Raw genomic sequence first — 18,411 nt, 5'->3', positions numbered from 1 at the left:
TAGATTAAAAAAGGAATAAAAGTTACAGTGCAGGGGATTCTACTTCAAAGTTACAGCGAAAAGAAAAATTTTAATCCTCAATTTAAAAGAGCTTAAAGTTGGGGCAGACTTCAGATCCTCTGGAAGGTTATTCCAGATACAGTGGCATGCAAAAGTTTGGGCACCCCGGTCAAAATTTCTGTTACTGTGAATAGTTAAGTGAGCAGAAGATGAATTGATCTCCAAAAGTCATAAAGTTAAAGATGAAACATTCTTTTCAACATCTTAAGCAAGATTAGTGTATTAATTTTGTTTTGTACAGTTTTAGAGTGGGGGGGAAAAAGGAAAGGAGCACCATGCAAAAGTTTGGGAACCCTAAGAGATTTGAGCTCTCAGATAACTTTTACCAAGGTCTCAGACCTTAACTAGCTTGTTCGGGCTATGGCTTGTTCAGTCATTGTTAGGAAAGGCCAGGTGATGCAAACTTCAAAGCTTTATAAATACCCTGACTCCTCAAACCTTGTCCCAACAATTAGCAGCCATGGGCTCCTCTAAGCAGCTGCCTAGCACTCTGAAAATTAAAATAAATGATGCCCACAAAGCAGGAGAAGGCTATAAGATAGCAAAGTGTTTTCAGGTAGCCGTTTCCTCAGTTCGTAACGTAATTAAGAAATGGCAGTGAACAGGAACAGTGGAGGTCAAGTTGAGGTCTGGAAGACCGAGAAAACTTTCCGAGAGAACTGCTCGTAGGATTGCTGGAAAGATAAATCAAAACCCCCGTTTGACTGCAAAAGACCTTAAGGAAGATTTAGCAGACTCTGGAGTGGTGGTGCACTGTTCTACTGTGCAGTGACACCTGCACAAATATGACCTTCATGGAAGAGTCATCAGAAGAAAACCTTTCCTGCGTTCTCACCACAAAATTCAGCGTCAGAAGTTGCCAGAGGTACATCCCGACATGCGGGACAGAAGCAAGGTCGCATTGTGTATTCCACGGAACAGCAAATACTGGCCGGTTTAGCGAACAGAGCGGCGGACACCCCTGCTGAAATCTGGAGGAAAACACACAGAGGATGCAGGGGGGATCACAAAGCCGAGGAAAGAGGACTGGGTCGAGACAACAGAGACTTTTGGAGAAAAGGAGTTCGGTGGGTAATACCATTCCGGCTGACCGGAAGCGCACTGCGAGCGGTAAGCGTAAAGGAGTTGGGTGCTTACTGATCTGGTTAACAACAGATGGTGCAATCCGGGGCATATTACGATTGAGGAACGTGTTTGCAGACTGGATATTGAACTTTTTACTGTTGGACTTCGGCCACATTCCACCGTGATACAACACTTGGCTGCACGGGAGGTGGTTCCTGCCTGTGGCCATCGAACGTGCAGCTCCTCCCGTGGAGGGTCAGACACCCTGAGCCAATAGACTGGTCCTGGACTTATTTTCCATCTGGCATAGCTTGCATTTTGTTGTTTGATTGTTGGGGGTTTTGTATTGCTATATTTACGCTCTATTCTTGGTTGGTGCGGCTGTAACGAAGCCATGTTTCCCTCGGGATTAATAAAGTATATCTATCTATCTATCTAAACAAGCCTGATGCATTTTGGAAACAAGTCCTGTGGACTGATGAAGTTAAAATAGAACTTTTTGGCTGCAATGAGCAAAGGTATGTTTGAAGAAAAAAGGGTACAGAATTTCATGAAAAGAACACCTCTCCAACTGTTAAGCACGGGGGTGGATCGATCATGCTTTGGGCTTGTGTTGCAGCCAGTGGCACGGGGAACATTTCACTGGTAGAGAGAAGAATGAATTCAATTAAATACCAGCAAATTCTGGAAGCAAACATCACACCGTGTGTTTTTTTTAAAAAAAAAAGCTGAAGATGAAAAGAGGATGACTTCTACAACAGGATAATGATCCTAAACACACCTCAAAGTCCACAATGGACTACCTCAAGAGGTGTAAGCTGAAGATTTTGCCATGGCCCTCACAGACCCCTGACCTAAACATCATCAAAAATCTGTGGATAGACCTCAAAAGAGCAGTGCATGCAAGATGGCTCAAGAATCTCACGGAACTAGAAGCCTTTTGCAAGGAAGAATGGGCAAAAATCCCCCCCAAACAAGAATTGAAAGACTCTTAGCTGGCTACAGAAAGCATGTACAAGCTGTGATACTTGCCAAAGGGGGTGTTACTAAGTACTGACCATGCAGGGTGCCCAAACTTTTGCTTCAGGCCCTTTTTCTTTTTTGTTATTTTGAAACTGTAAAAGATGGAAATAAAAAAAAGTAATCTTGCTTAAAATATTAAAAAAATGTGTCATCTTTAACTTTATGCCTTTTGGAAATCAGGTCATCTTTTACTTGCTTAGCTATTCACAGTAACAGTAATTTTGACCAGAGGTGCCCAAACTTTTGCATGCCACTATGTGGAGAATAGTAACTAAAAGTTGCTTCACCATGTTTAGTTTTCAACCTGGGGACAGTAAGCAGACTCGCCCAAGATGACCTGAGAGCTCAGGAAGGTTCATGATGCCATAAGAGATCAGAGATGTATTTTGGGCCTAGAACATTCAGTACTTTATAAACCACTAGTAATATTTTAAAGTCAGTCCTCTGGTCAGGAAGCCAGTGTAGTGATCTGAGAACTGGGGTGATGCGTTCTACTTTCTTGGTCTCTAGCAGCAGTGTTCTGAATAAGTTGCAGCTGTCTGAGGGATTTTTTTTTTTTTACAGAGACCTGTGAAAATGCCATTACAGTTGCCAAACCTACTAAAAATAGATGCATGGGTGAGTGTAATGTAAAATGACAGGACATAATTAAAACCAATTAAGAAAATAATTAAACTTGCAACAGGATAGGAATAAAATCAAAATACCAAACATGTTAAGAAGCTTCTGTGGAGGAAGCCAGTTAATTTTTCCTCAAAATTGGAAAGTTAAAGATAAAGACTTAGTTAAGAGCAGTGAATGGGAAAAGATAACATCTGTGACAAAGAAATTAAATGGCAAGAGTGAATGGTAATTGTCCAAATAAAGCCAGAAAAGTGCCTCAAGATGAGGTAAAAGTATAGATAGCAGAGTTATTGTTACTGAATTCTGTATGCTCTGAGATGATATGCTTGTTTAGAGGTGTGCTGATCTGAATTTTTCTTTACTGCGCTTGATTGAGACTGAGGTCAGAGAGGTAGTAGAATGGTCTTAATGTAGGACTGTTCCATGGTGACATTTGGTGTGAGAATGAGGTGATTCTTAAAGGGGTAAAAATGCTTACCGTATCAATAAGTGAGATCCCTCTTCAATCTTAAACATGAGAATTGACATGTTGTTCAAGTTTTTACTTTAACTTATGTCACCTGTTCCTGTGTTGCTGAGCTTTGATGAAGAGGTGCAGAGACGCCACCAGCTGCAAGAAGAAAATGAAGCTTTGTGGCAGAAGGTACTGCTTTATTCTGCTGAGATCCGGGGGCTGGAGAACTAGGGATGGGCTTTTTTTTTTTTTTTTTTTATATAGGGTTTTGGGAGGGGCTGAGGACCTGGAAGCTGAACACCAATGTGCAGTGTTCCAGAGATGGGCTATGGATGGCTGGAGCAGTCCCAGTGATCCCAAGACGGTTGCATGCTGACTGGAGCTGTCTATCCTGCACTGATGACAGGTTTTGCACCTTGGCCCCAGGTGAATGCTGTTTTGTTTGGCTGTGTTCATGTATAGTTGATAATTAAACTTGAGTTGGGTGGGTGATGATGAAGATGTGAGAGCCTGATGTGTAAGAATGGGTGAATTGGAAATAGGTTGCCGAGGACAAGAAAGGCAAGTCCAAGTGCGAGAATCACATTTCTTCATTCCTTTTTCCTTTTAGCTTTCTTACCTGGTGCGTAACAGTCTTGCGCTTAAATTACAGAAATACTACTGCACAGAATGGTAAACCTATATACCATTTGCCCTGTAGAGTGCACCTGTTGTCCCGGCAGTATTAGAACAGTTGAGCTTGTTTTTTGACCTGTTCGTACCTTACCAACCAGTATGGGTATGTTTGATTTTCAACACGAGTTTTATTGTAGATTTTGACCAGTCAGTTTCAGGGATGTCATTTGTCACATGATCAAGGGTAAAAGAGGTGGGCAATAAATACCAGTGGAGTCTACGCCTTGATAAATTAATATATTTGAAAAATTATATTAGTTTATTGAATGTTTCATGTTGTACCCTAGTTGTTTGCACTTCAAGCAGAAGCAAAAATGAAGAAAGAGGAGGAGGTGATTCACCATAAGTTACCCTATTATGTACAGAATATGGACCGGTTGGGAGATTCTGAATTGTGAGTATTGCACCCAAACAGTAGTGATGTCTGTTTTTAATAAACTTTATACTTTTTTCCATGTTGCTCCAGGACTGACTATTATATAGGATTGAATCTGTTGCTCATAGGGACTGAGGGCAGCTTGCTCTGTATGCTGCTTTATAGAGTAATATGGAATCTGGCCTTTTAACCCAACTCATTCACTCTAAACAAGTCGGCCACCTGAGCTTCTCCCATTTGCTCATACTTGGCCTGTATCACTCAATCTTTCTGACCCTTGTACATCCAAATGCCTTTTTGATATAATTGTTGTCTACATTCTCTGCCAGTTTGTTCCATAATTGAACTTGTTGCTATGACTATCACCATCTGGGTGAATGTCTACCTTCTATATTGTAAGGAAATATGGAAATTGAGGTGGTGGGCCTTGGCAGGCTACTTGTTTACGGCAGGTTTCATTGGAAAGGCTATCCCAGTTTTCCAGAGCACAGAACCCCTAAAAACTTTTAACCTTTAGTACAGACCACGCGTATACATTTAACCTGACAACTCGGTCTAGGTTGAGAATCATACCTGGGCTCACTTGGACTTTCCATATTTCCTTACTATGTCAAAGGGAGCCATCCACCCACCGAGCCTATGGCAGCTCAAAATCAATCCCATTCCTGTTGTGCCTATTGTTTTTCCCCACCCTTTACGCCTTAAGCTGGAAGTCATCTTGCTTCTGCAGTGTCTGTGTTTTCACAGTATCAGTGTTTTCTACTGATACTGTGTCCTTATGGTAATGTCTTCACCATTTATAACACATTTGTTTACATGGAGATCTGATGGAACATGGTCTGATATGGGAAGTCAGGCGTCATGCTGTGAGCTGACTTGGAAGTCAGTGACTGTGATAATACCTTCTGTCAGCTTAACTTGTGCTGTTTATATGCAGAGATTTGATGTCGAGTCAAAGGACCTCATCTCCAATGCCATCTCAGACTAAAGCTGGTTCGTTTCTGTCAATGTTACTGCCGCAAAGCAAGAAACCCCCTGTGAAAGGTTCCGTGCACTTGGCACCTCCCCAGCAGTCTCAGTCACCTGTATCCACTGGGAAAAAAGATGTTATCAATAACCAGGTATTTGTTGTTGACAGTGAATCCATTTGATATTTCGCTGTTCTCGCTTCCAATAATTGGCACTGCTTTAGGAAGCTGGCTGGCTTTTTCTCGTTCATGATATTCAGGCTGCCAAGAACAAAGATGGCTCAGCTGCCAGAGAAGGGAAAATGTTAGCAAGCACGACTGCTGACCTCAGCACTGTCCAGCAGCGTCAGAAGAGGGTGCAAGACCTTGAGAGGGAGCCAAGTACGCTACAACAACGACAGAGAAAAGTGCTGGACTACGGGAAAGAACGAAAGGAGCTCTTGTCCAAACAGACTGGCCAGGTAATGACCAGTTTGATCAGTACGTCAAAGTTCAAAGTACATTTATTATCAAAGTATGTATATTGCAGTCTATACAACCTTGAGATTTGTCTCCTTAAAGACAGCTACAAAGCAAAGAAATCAATACAACTGATTAAAAAAGAATGTCAAGCACCCAATGTACAAAAAAAAGAAAAAGTCATGCAAACAATAAAAAGTAAGCAAATAGCATTCAGAACTAAACTTCATGAAAGTGAGTTTGCAGCCATCAAGCCAGTCTAGGAGCCCATTTGTTGCAGGCCAGAGCCTCAGTTCGGCGCAGAGATGAGTAAACTTCGGTGGGCGGCAATCTGAATGCAGGCCTATCCCTTGCCTCCAGCTCCAGCACTCTGACCTTTTCAATCTGGCCCAGCACTTAAATTAGGTCAAACATCAGCTCGTTCCTCACTCTTGAGCCCGGGCCTTGTCGCCTCAACTCTTACCTTGCATCACCTCAGATCTCCTGCTTCAAATCGGCTGCAAGTCTGCTCCAGCAATGGTCAGACATCAGCTCATTCCTCCGTCAGGCCTGGGCCCTGCTGCCCCGATTCAGCTCTTGCACGCCACGCGCAACTGTCCTGTACCTTTGGGTCTTCAGTTCACACTGCTAAAATGCCAGGTTGTACAGGTGGTTCAAAAGCTCATATCTGAAAGGAAAATTGCAGGCTATTGATTGCAGTGATTGTTATCCAGCAGAAGTGTGATTAATAGTTAGTAGATCTGTTTGCTGGCAGTAATGTGTCATTGTGTTTCACCAGCGCCATCTTAAACTGGAAGCTCTGGATGTCTGTAATTTCTCAATAATACCAATTGCAAATGAGCTCATCAGATTTAGCTCTGGTGACATGGCTTTTGTGTACTATAGTCAGCTGGCAACATGGTGCAATATCTTTACAGTAAAAAAAAATTACTGTTGCAGTTATGGTAAATTGGACTGTCATTGTTAGCCTGCCATTCTCAGGCTTACTTTCCAAGCTTCCTGAACCGAACTGAAAATGCACTCAACAGCCGCAGTCTCAGTCTCAACCTTTGCTGAACATCCCACCATCCAAAAATACTTAGCAAGATTTGCTGTTTTCCATTGACGTATAAAAGTAATTTCATCACTGATCTTTAATTTCATGTAGTTAATATATCAGCCAGTTATTATGTAAAATAGTACAATTTATAATTTATTTTACTTCCTTTGACATTTTATAGTAAATCCTAACTGTCTTGAATCCTGTGAGGTGCAGTTCAATGACCTTAGGACTCTACTGCTACCTCTTGTAAACCTAGATAGAGCGAAACAGAATTTGTTCATTGCAGAATACATCAAAGTCGAACCAGATTCTACTTTGTAAATACAATGTGTTCGGGCAGCCCCGATTCATCGCATCTACTGCTATAAATGAAAAGGGCTACTTTGCTCAAAGATGAAATCTAGGACCCTTGGTCTGTTATTATTGTCCCTGTTGTAAAGAGTTGCATCAGATTTTTTATGGATGGTTTCAAGATTATGTTAATAAGGCAACCTATATAAATTTCATAGATATTTGCTTGTTGAAGTTACAAAGTCACTGTGAATATACTTTTGCTACGTGTAGGGTACGGAGAAAAAGCTTGACTGCAGTAATGCAGAGATTGACATTCCTAGTAGTCCTGAATTGTCAGCAGATCAGCTGGATTCCTCTTCCAAACTGAAGAAGAGCAGCCTGGATGGAGGGAATGAGCAGCCTTTCATTGTCTTGAGTCAGGAGGAATATGCAGAGCATCACTCTTCAATCATGCATTGCAGGTGAGCAGCTCTGGATATATTGTGAACAATTAATAGCTTGGATGTTAATTCCCTTATAAGTTATTCTGTGACTGTATGCTAAAGTTATAAACAAGTTGGAGGAATATGATGGCCTTAGTTTATTGGAGGGTAAATTTCATTAAATGTATGTTCTGGAAGTGCATTCTCTCTGTCTCTCTGGGCATGATAACTCTCAGCAACACTTCTAGTGGGAATGTATTCCAGGGGTTACCTCTCCTTCCAGGAGTATAACTAGCTTGTTTTGAATCTAATGTACACGGTGGACATCAGAATCTAAATAACACAAGATTGGTGGAGTTGTGCATTATGTAAAAGGTAGTTTTAGGTTACAATGGACCATTAACAGGATGAGAGCTAGGCTGCAAAATGGCAGATGGAGTTCTACCCTGAAAAGTGTTAAGTAATTCTCCTTGAAAGGTCGAATTTGAAGACAGAGTACATAGTTCTTAGCAGTGAGGAGGCACAGGGATCCCGGGGTTCGCGTCCATAGGTCCCTTAAAGTTACAGTTGTGTATGGTGCCTGAACCTTCATTAGTCAGGAGACTGAGTTCAAGAGCCGCAAGGTGATGTTGCAGCTTTGTAAAACCCTGGTCAGACTAGACTTGGAATATTGTTCAGTTCTGGTTGCCTCATTATAGGAAGGAAGAAACTTTAGAGAGAGTGCAGAGGAGATTTAACAGGATGCTGCCTGGGGTAGAGAGCATGTCTTGTGAGAATAAGTTAAGTGAGCTAGGGCTTTTCTCTTTGGAGCAAAGGAGGATGAGAGTCAATTTGATAGCAGTACACAAAATGTAAAGAGGCATAGATTGAGTAGATAACTAGAGTTTTCTTCCCAGGGCAGAAATAGCAAGTACCAGAGGGTTATAATTTAAGGTGATTGGCAGAAAGTACAGGGGGATGTCAGAGCTAATTTTTTTACATAGTGGTGGGTGAATTGGTATGGTTGGTAGTAGAGGCAGATACATTAGAGATATTTAACAGATTCTTAAATAGGCACATGAATGATAGAAAAATGGAGGACTGTGTTGGGAAGAATTGGATTGATCTTGGAGTAGGTTAAAAGGATGCTGTAATGTAGTGGGCTGAAAGGCCTGTTCTGTGCTGTTATGTTCTATGATTGGTGTTCTGAATCAAATTAACTTGCAGTACACTAAGTAAGTGTTTTTCCTTTCCTGTGCTGCAGAATTCTTGACTGGTGATGAATGCTGTGTCAAGTTTAGTCTTTCAAGCTACCTTTGACAGGCTTCAATGCTGTAGCTGTTCATAGTTCTAAAAGCGCCCATTGGATCAACTTAATTCAGTAAACATCAGGGTGCTTAAAGATGCCATAAACTGCAGATGCAATTGGTATCTGGAATCCCACCAAAAAATGCTGAAAATACTCAGCAGATCAAGCAGTATCTATATAAATGACAAATGGTTAACAGTATGGATTGAAGACCCTTCATCAGAGCTTGTTTCAACAGTTAACTGAACTTTGTTACACAGCTGTATCCTTTTCAAGTGCTCTGAGTTAGCATTTTTGTACTGAAGTAGGAGGCAATGTTGGTGTCCATGGCGGACCTTCTCCATGTAAAGGGGATTTGAAATGTTTGTAAAGGGAAGGTTGATTATGGTGGATGGGAAAAGGAGATTTAATACCAGTCTGCTTAGGTCTCTGAAGATATTATGCTGGTTTTGAAAATACTTTTTGTGATTGGTTTAGGGTGGATTGCTCTGGTAGGAGAGTCGCTAGTCTGGATGTGGATGGAGTGGTTAAAGTATGGACATTCAATCCCACCATGCAGACGAAGGCCACCATAATGTCCAAGTCACAGTTACTCTCCCTGGAGTGGGCCACGAAACCGGATCGATTGGTGAGAAATAATCTCTTTCCACCTGCAATGCTTACAGGACAGCGTATTTTAGCTGGGTAACATATTATGTATTTAACTGAACAAATACCGAACAAATTATAACACTGTCAATGCCACTATTAAGACTATAAAACTGTTGGTTTCTAATAGCTATGGATGGAGGAATTCATCCAGTGTATGCTGTCGTGTTCTTTGACTGTAAATGAACAAAATCAGCACAGACATCTAGTGTGGATGATGGATTGCTTCCATATAATACTTTCAATGATTGCACCCTCCAAGTCTTCATTTTCATTGTAACATTCGAGGTGATTGTCGATACCTTCAAATTCTTCATCGTTCCTAACCTGCTGAAGTAGTGAAATCATTTCATTTTCACTCCTGGCTGTTTCTCCCATCTCTAAGCCTGAATGCTTCAAACCACAGTGAGCAAAACAGTTCTGAATTGTCTTACTGCTTATTTCCCACAAACTATCAGTGACAAAAGTCAATGTATTTTGAACACAAATACATGCAAATGATGCTGTTTAAAAACTTCACTTTAAGCACAGTGACCACACAAGTCCATGCAGCTGATGTTGGTTAGAAACTCTTTGCAACAGTCTCCTGTCCCATTTAAGTGGCATAGTATCTTAATAGAGACACTCATATTTCCTTCACCTTGACTTGAATTCCACATGGCCAGAGCGGAATCCAGGTCTCTTTCTCTCCAAAACCAATTTCAAAGCAAAGAAATAAAAAGACACAAACTTAAAACACAGATAAAACAACATATACTTTTCTTCCTTCTGAAGATTCACCAATAAACTGATAAAAAACATGAAACGTACATTTAATGCGTAATAAACACATATTCCAAAAACAAAGGAAAAGCCTCGCATCAGTTGTGGGAAAATTACTGGAAGGTACTCCATAAGTATTTGGATAGACGGGGACTGATTAGGGATAGTCAGCATGGCTTTGTGTGTGATAGTTTGTGTCTAACCAAGCTTATAGTTTTTCGAGGAAGTTACCGGGAAAGTTGATGAAGGCAAGGCAATGGATAGTGTTTACGTGGACTTTAGCAAAGTATTTGACAAGGTCCTGCATGGGAGGTTGGTCAGGAAGGTTCCGTTGTTTGGCATTCAAAATTAGCTAGTAAATTGGATTTGACTTGGCTTTGTGGGAAAAGCCAGAGGGTGGTGGTAGACTGTTGCCTCTCTGACTGGAGGCCTGTGACTGGTGGAGTGCAACAGAGATCGGTGCTGGATATATCATCTATATCAATGATCTGGATGATGATGTTAACTGGATCAGTAAATTTTGGAAGACTATCATGGCTTGCAGCAGGATATGAGCACATTGGAAAAATGGGCTGCAAAATGGCAGATGGAATTTAATGCAGATGACAGCGAGATGTTGCACTTCAGTAGGACCAACCAGGGTAGATCTTGCCCAGTGAATAGTAGGGCATTGAGGAGTGCAGTAGAATAAAGGGATCTGGGAATACAGGTCCATAATCCATTGAAAGTGACATCACAGTTAGATAAGGTAGCATATGGCCTTCATAAATCAAAATATTGAGTACAGGAGATGGAATGTTGAAATTGTATAAGACATGGGTGAGGCTTAATTCAGAGTATTGTGTGCAGTTTTGGTCACCTGCCTACAGGGAAGATGTAAATAAGGTTGAAAGAGAACAGAGAAAATTTGCAAGGATGTTTTCTGGGACTGGAGGATCTGAGTTATAAGGAAAGATTGAATAGGTTAGGACTTTATTCCTTGGAATGTAGAAGATTAAGGGGAGATTTGACGAGGTATGTAAAATTGAGGGACGTAGGTTAAATGCAAGCAAGTTTTTTCTACTGAGGTTGGGTGATACTACAACTGGAGGTCATGGGTTAAGGAGGGCATGAGGAGAAAGTTCTTCACTCAGAGGATTGTGAGAGAGTGGAACGAGCTCCCAGCGCAAGCCGTGTATGCGAGCTCGATTACAATGTTTGAGAAGTTTGGAGAGGTACTTGGATGGCAGGGGTATGGAGGGCTGTGGTCCTGGTGCAGTTCAATGGGATTAGGCAGTGGTTTGGTTTGGCATGGGCTGAAGAGCCTGCTGTACTTTTCTCTGACTCTAAAAGGTAGATACTCAAGACATCGTGCAAATTCTGTTACACATCAAGTTACAGAATCTTCCTCTTGTATTAATTGAAATAATTAAACACATGAGAAATTTAACAAATACACGATGGGCTTTGCACTCATTCATGCTGTATTCTCTCGAGGGAGAGGGAGCAAGAGAACTTGTGTGTGGCCACACTGCATGTGACATTTTTTTAATAAACCATTATTCATGCTTCATTTGCTCACTGGTTAAACATTCAGCATGCATTTATAACCATCTTCCAAAATCTTGGCCCTTAAGCGGTTGAAATAAAGAATGCTGGGAATTATTGGTCATAGACAAACATTCCACATCAACTAAAATTGTAACATCTGAGTTTTCCCAGATTCAAGTCTCTAATCTACAAAATTCTGATTATATGACCTGTTAGTATTGGTCTTGGGCAATTTAATCTACTTTAGAACAACTCATCCTTTAGTTCAAACCCATATTTCCACTTGTGTTTGGGATTTTTGTGTGTGGGTTTATATAACTCTATTCCAGTTGGGTATGTTCTGATTGGTTCACAATCTTGTTTGTGTTCAGCCTGTACCCCTTGGACTGTTTGACATAATCCCGATACACCATCCTGGCTCCAGTCCCTATTTATCAGAGCTGCTGTGGTCATGTTGTCGACTGTGTGACTCTTGTTTGCTGACCCTGACTTGTCCATGTAATCTGTCCCTTCCCTGAGTCTGTAACAGCACCTGCTTTACTAAGTGCATCTATCCCCAGAACTGTGTCCACATTGTTTGGCACATCCAGAAGTCCACCAGAAAATGCATTCTCTCTATCTCAAGTACTTGAGGCTCACTTTTTTCTGCCCTCATTGTTTTGCCCCCTACACCTGTGAGATAAATAGCCTCTCCAGGTATGGGCAAAGAAAGATGAGTTATAGATACTGAAGCTCCTTTGTCCATGACATACTGCATTGCTGGTCTCCTATTAAATCTCTTGTGTACATTGAGAGTGACCAGTACCGGCAATGGGGGCTATTGAGAGCTGTTGTGTCTGACTGGATGCTGCCTTTACTCATTCTATAATCTGGTCAACTCAACAGCGGCATACAACACTGTGAATCACAGAGGCCTTCTACTGAAATTATCTAAAATGTTAAAGAATGAAACCACAGTCAAAGTAATAAGAAGCCTCCTAGAAAATCGCAGATTTTATGTAGAAATGAATGGAATTAAGAGTAGGTGGCACCCACAAAAGAATGGACTACCACAGGGATCAGTCCTGGCACCTCTACTATTTAATGTTTACACAACCGACCAACCAACCTTTCATAACACATGCAGGTTTATCTATGCAGACGACCTTATGCATAGCAACACAAGCCAATTCCTTCCAAGAAGTTGAAGTACGACTTACAGCAGTTCTCGAAGCAATGAAGCAGTATTATGAAAAATAGTCTCTGAACCCAAATCCATCAAAAACTCAAGTATGTGCATTCCACCTGAGGAATCGAGAAGCAGCTTGGAAACTCAAGATCTTCTGGTGTGGGAAGGAGCTCAAATTTACCTGGGTGTAACACTGGATAGGACGCTCTCATTTGCCACCCACGTCCAAAAACTCCAAGGGAAAGTTGGCTCTTGCAATTCTCTCCTGAAAAAATTAGCAGGCACGAAATAGGGAACTAATGCTTACACACTTAGATCAACTGCCCTAGCACTCTGCTATGCACCTGCAGAATACTGTGCACCTGTGTGGGGCAGATCAGCTCATACGAAGAAAATAGACCCATTGCTTAATGAGCCCTGCCGAATAATCACGGGCACACTGCGCCCCACACCCACTAACATCATTTACAGACTTGCAGGCATTGCTCCCCCAGAGATCCGAAGAACACACTACAACAAAAATTGAAAAAGGTAAACAGAACTCGGATCCATGGCACCCACTACATCATCATGTGTCAGTTTCAACTGCCTAAAGTCGAGGAAAAGCTTTGCTACAGTGGAGGAACTACCGCACTGAACATCCCCCCCAAACATACAAGATTGACCTCTGGCAACAAACAGAAGCCAGAATCCCATCAAACAATACAGTGCAAGACCCCACAGAAACGTTACCAGACGGGGTACTGCTTGACAGACGGAAGTGGTGCACTCTCAACAGATCGGGAGTGGGAGTTTGTAGGACGGGAGACAATATGGTGAAGTGGAGTTTAAAGACCAGCGAATCCTGTGAGTGTGGCAAAAGGGTGCAGAACATTGAACATGTTCTGCGCAACTGTCCACTCTCACCTGATTTAGCTGACACTGACCTGCTCAACATCAACCAAACAACACTAGAGTGGCTGCTGTCTGGTGTGACAAGCCATGATGATGATCTGGTCAACAGTCACTGCCTCACTTCTTACTTAAAATTCCGATACCTCCCCTCATTACTGGCATTCCCGTTAGTTGCTCATGTTCCATTCTGCACCCTTAGGGTCATACTGATCCACATATTTTCAGGCATTTAGCTTTAACCAATACACGTTTGTCTTTGTATCTGGTGGGTTTCTAATTTAATAACATTTCTTCTAACTTGTGCTAAAATTCTGCTTTGTCATTGGCAACTTTGTGTGGTTTGGATAAAATGCTCTGCTTTTCTCCTGGGATGAAAGGCTTGTCATGAGTCTGAGTGGCTGCTTGGGATCATTAGGATTCTGAGCCTGCCGTTGGCTTGGTCTCTAAGTGTGCCATACCATTGTGACAGGCAGTACTGGCAATAATCTCTTCTGTTTGTGGGCACTTACCCACTTGTCAAATTCCTGGTCTAACACTTCCCAATTTATCTCATTATCTTCCTCAGCTATCATTTCGATGGCTGCTACCCAGCGAACCCCATTCGCTGGGCCTTATACCATTTACCTGTCTGTCCAGATCCCTGACTAATTTATTCTTGTATTGTTCTACCTGTTTCTCACCCATGTCTCTCTCTCTAAATATTCTAACTGTTCCTTCAATCTGCCCAGCTCTATTTGTCTTGCTGTTCTCTGTATTCATCCATTTCCTCTTGTAGCCCTGTGATTTGTTCACTGCAATTTCTGACACTTTGTTTTCTCTTGTAGATACGCAGGTTTATGAAGCATACACTTTGGGAGTTTTCCCCTCATCACAATTAAACCCATGACATCGCTGTATCCCTTTTACATAGAAAGTTAAATATTCTTGCACTATCATCCCTTTAGGGCCTTGATTCTAAGGACAGTAAAGCTTATTTGCAAAGGTTGTTTTAAACTTCAATTTACTGCCTGTAATTTACATTAAGAATAAAGACCAGTTCGTGATTTACTATCTGCTGTATTCACCTGAATCCAGAGTACTCCCTAACACTCATTCTTCCTCTGTATCTAAATATTCTTTACAGTTTCTTTCTGAGCTTGGAATATTTAGTCTGGTTCTCACTTGAACTATTCACCAACTTTTTAAAATTTCATTGTCACCTGTCTCCTTTGTCTTTCATTAGACTCTGGTTATCCTACCTTTCCTTAACATCAGTGGTAGAGCACAGGAGCAGATCCTTCAGCCTTCCAGATCTACGCAGGTTAAGTTAAAACTATCAAAAACCAGAAAATCTGTAGATGTTGGAAATCCAAGCAACACACACAAAATGCTGGAGGAACTCAGCAAGCCAAGCAGCATCTATGGAAAACGGGTCTGAAATGCCAACACTACTTTTTCCCATAAATGCTACTGAGTTCCTCCAGCATTTTGTGTATGTGTGTGTGTTAAGTTAAACCTATTTGCCTGCATGTGATTCACATCCTTTTATTCCTTGCATGTTTGTGCTCCTGCCTAAATCCCTGTAAAATACCACAATCTCGTCTGCTTCCACTACCACGTTCCAAGCACGCATATCTATGTCACACATCTCCTTTAAACTTTCCCTCTGAACTTTAATCCTTCTCTGGGAAACAGATTCTTACTCTATGCTCTATTTATGCCACTGATTATATTATAAAACTCTAGCAGATCTCCAGCAAAAACAGCCTAGGTTTGTTCTATCTCCCTTTATTGTCTGTAATGGAGCATTGGCTGGTCGGCAGAAAACAGCGAGTGGGAATAAAGGGATCCTATTCTGGCTGGCTGCTGGTTACTAGTGGAGTTCCACAGGGGTCAGTGTTAGGACTGCTGCTTTTTACAATGTATGTCAATGATTTGGACTACAGTATTAATGGATTTCTGGCTCCAGGTTGAGTCGGTTGTGAAGAAGGTGAATGCAATGTTGGCATTCATTTCTAGAGGTATAGAATATAAGTGCAGGGATGTGATGTTGAGGCTCTAAGGCATTCGTGAGAGAACACTTGGAGTATTGTGTGCAGTTTTGGGCTCCTTATTTTGGAAAGGATATACTGACATTGGAGAGGGTTCAGGGAAGACTGACAAGAATGATTCTAGGAATGAAAGGATCACCATATGAGGAACGTCTGGCAGCTCTTGGGCTGTATTCCCTGGAGTTCAGGAGAAGGGGTGGGGGGGGGGTGTTCATAGAAACATTCAGAATTTTAAAAGGCCTAAACAGATTAGATATGGCAAAGTTATTTCCCATGGTAGGGGATTCTAGGACAAGAGGGCACAATGTCAGGATTGAAGGACGTCCATTTAGAACAGAGATGCGGAGAAATTACTTTAGTCAGGGAGTGGTAAATCTGTGGAATTTGTTGCCATGAGCGGCTGTGGAGGCCAAGCCGTTTGGTGTATTTAAGGCAAAGATAAATAAGTTCTTGATTAGCCGGGGATCAAAAGGTGTGGGGTGAAGACAGGGGAGTGGGGATGGTTGGAAGAATTGGATCAGCCCATGATTGAATGGCAGAACAAGCTCAATGGGCTGAATGGCTGACTTCTGCTCCTATATCTTATGGTCTTATAATCCTGATGAACCTCTTCTGCATCTTCCAGACCTTCCACATCTTCCTCGTAATGGGATGACCAGAAATGCACAGGTCATTTTGGTTATTGGGGAGGGGGCGCTGGGCCAGGGTTAGAAACAAATTTGGACCTGGAAAGAAATACTTCAAATGGGGCAAAAACTGAAGAGAAGACAAGCTGAATTAACATTACAGTTTGTACAGGATGAACTATTCCCAGTACTAGAGACCTCTAATGTCTGTTTCTCATTGCTTTATTATTATGTGTACCGAGATTCAGTGGAAAAACTACTCTCTTGCATACCGTCCAGATGCCTTATGCCTTACATAGTTACATTGGAATTCCATAGAACATGGAATTGCAGCTAAAGAAAATTACAGTGTGGGTAGACAAGTGTAAGGGCTACAGAGAAGTAAATTGTGAGTACCAGGAGTTTACCCTTTAGTTGTTGAATTCAGTTTTGAGACCCGGAGGTTGTAACCACTCTAATAGGATGATAAAGTTATGTTTCTCAAGCTTGTTTTGGGCTTTGTTGAAACAGTGCAGAGACCAAGGACGTGTCAGAGTAGAATGGAGGTAGCGGGAAGCTCAGGACCACCCTTGTAATCTGGAACTGTTGTGACATCTGAATATTTTCTCCAATCCAAAGAAGGCCACATTGTGAACACAGAATGTATGTATTGGATTGGGGGAGGGGGGAAGAAGGACAATAGGTTGTTAGTTCATTTGGAAAGCGTATTTGGGTTCCTGATGGTGGAAAAGGAAGAGGTATAAGGGCAAATGTTAGGGCCTCTGTTGCATGGATTGTTCCTTGAGAGTGGGGTGGTGGTGGGACTAGAAAAATAAAGCGGAGGAATTGTTCCTTGGGAACTGTGGAGGGAAGATGACTCCAGTGATGGTATCATATTAAAGTAGATTAAATTAAGTTGCATAACATTTGAGAGGTATAGATATTTGGAAAAGGAAAAACAATCTTGGTAGAGAATTTAATAACAATGAAGCATAGATTAGGATTAAAGGAGTTGAAAGGGGAGAAATGCACCCCTAGAGTCATGAAAGGGGGTGCTGGTGGAAATGCTCAGTCTACATTTTCAAGATAGCTACATAGGCGTTTGAAGAGCTCTACAGATAAGGCCACAGAGAGACAGAGATGGGAAGTGGGGTACATCTAAACAGCTCCTTTCATTGGACATCATTGATGTGGTGACCTCAGTGGCTGCTTTTGAGCTGCAAATATCATTACGAAGACAAAAGATTGCAGGTGTAAAACAGAATTTATTTGTCTGTGCTTTTGGGGTTTCACTAATGTGTCCATCATTTACTACCCATCTGTAATTCCCTTGATCAGATGAAGATCTCACACTGGCAAGACTTGGTGAGGCTACAGAGTTCTTTCCCTCAGAAACATTTATGAAACTGGTTTTAACAACAAAACCTGAGAGTTGAGGATGTGTCTTTATTGTTCGTAACCTTTACTTTTCTTCAATGATGAGCTTCTAATAAGCACAGTTGGAGAGTTGCTCTTATCACTATAGCATCACTGCTTGAACAACGGCTTCAGGCCCTTTGCTGTTCTTTTAAAACATCTCAGCTACAAGGTTTCTGCTTCCTCTCCAGTCTGGTCACCCTCTCATTCTCCATGTCGTGAACTCAAATTCAAAATGCCATTCTCCTGTTGAGACAAACCTGTAACCCTTCAATCACCCTGTGCACTCCGCATCTTTTTGCTCAATCCGCGGAATCTTCATCCACACTTGACAAACATTCCAGAATTAACTCCATAAATCTCCATTGCTCTTCAAGTTCAAAGTATGTAGATGTCACCATACACCACCCCAAGATTCAGTTTCTTGCAGGCATTCACAGTAGGATAAGGAGATACAATAGAATCAATGAAAAACTATACACAAATACTGACAAACCAATATGCACAAGATGACAAACTAAGCAAATACAAAAATTCCAGAATTCCCTCTGCTCTTTTCCCTATTCCTTTAAGATCTCTTTTTTGCCAAAGTTTGTGCATGTTTCTTG

The 18,411-nt window shown here is 41.6% G+C and overlaps 1 protein-coding gene across 2 annotated transcripts in view; it reads left to right on the top strand.

Moving 5' to 3' along the window:
• The window catches only part of LOC140202758 (WD repeat-containing protein 91-like), a 50,421-nt gene that overhangs the window by 9,420 nt on the left and 22,590 nt on the right, over positions 1–18,411 (top strand). For both annotated transcript variants that reach the window (XM_072268055.1, XM_072268056.1), the window contains exons 4-9: positions 3,333–3,415; positions 4,189–4,295; positions 5,215–5,398; positions 5,506–5,706; positions 7,311–7,501; positions 9,228–9,378. In XM_072268055.1, the coding sequence (XP_072124156.1) occupies positions 3,333–3,415; positions 4,189–4,295; positions 5,215–5,398; positions 5,506–5,706; positions 7,311–7,501; positions 9,228–9,378 (917 nt within the window). The remainder of the gene's footprint in view (positions 1–3,332; positions 3,416–4,188; positions 4,296–5,214; positions 5,399–5,505; positions 5,707–7,310; positions 7,502–9,227; positions 9,379–18,411) is intronic.

Source organism: Mobula birostris, chromosome 9, assembly GCF_030028105.1.
Source record: "Mobula birostris isolate sMobBir1 chromosome 9, sMobBir1.hap1, whole genome shotgun sequence".
Taxonomy (NCBI): Eukaryota; Metazoa; Chordata; class Chondrichthyes; order Myliobatiformes; family Myliobatidae; genus Mobula; species Mobula birostris.
The sequence above is the reverse complement of the archived record's forward strand: the minus strand, read 5'-3'. Positions and strand labels throughout refer to the sequence as shown.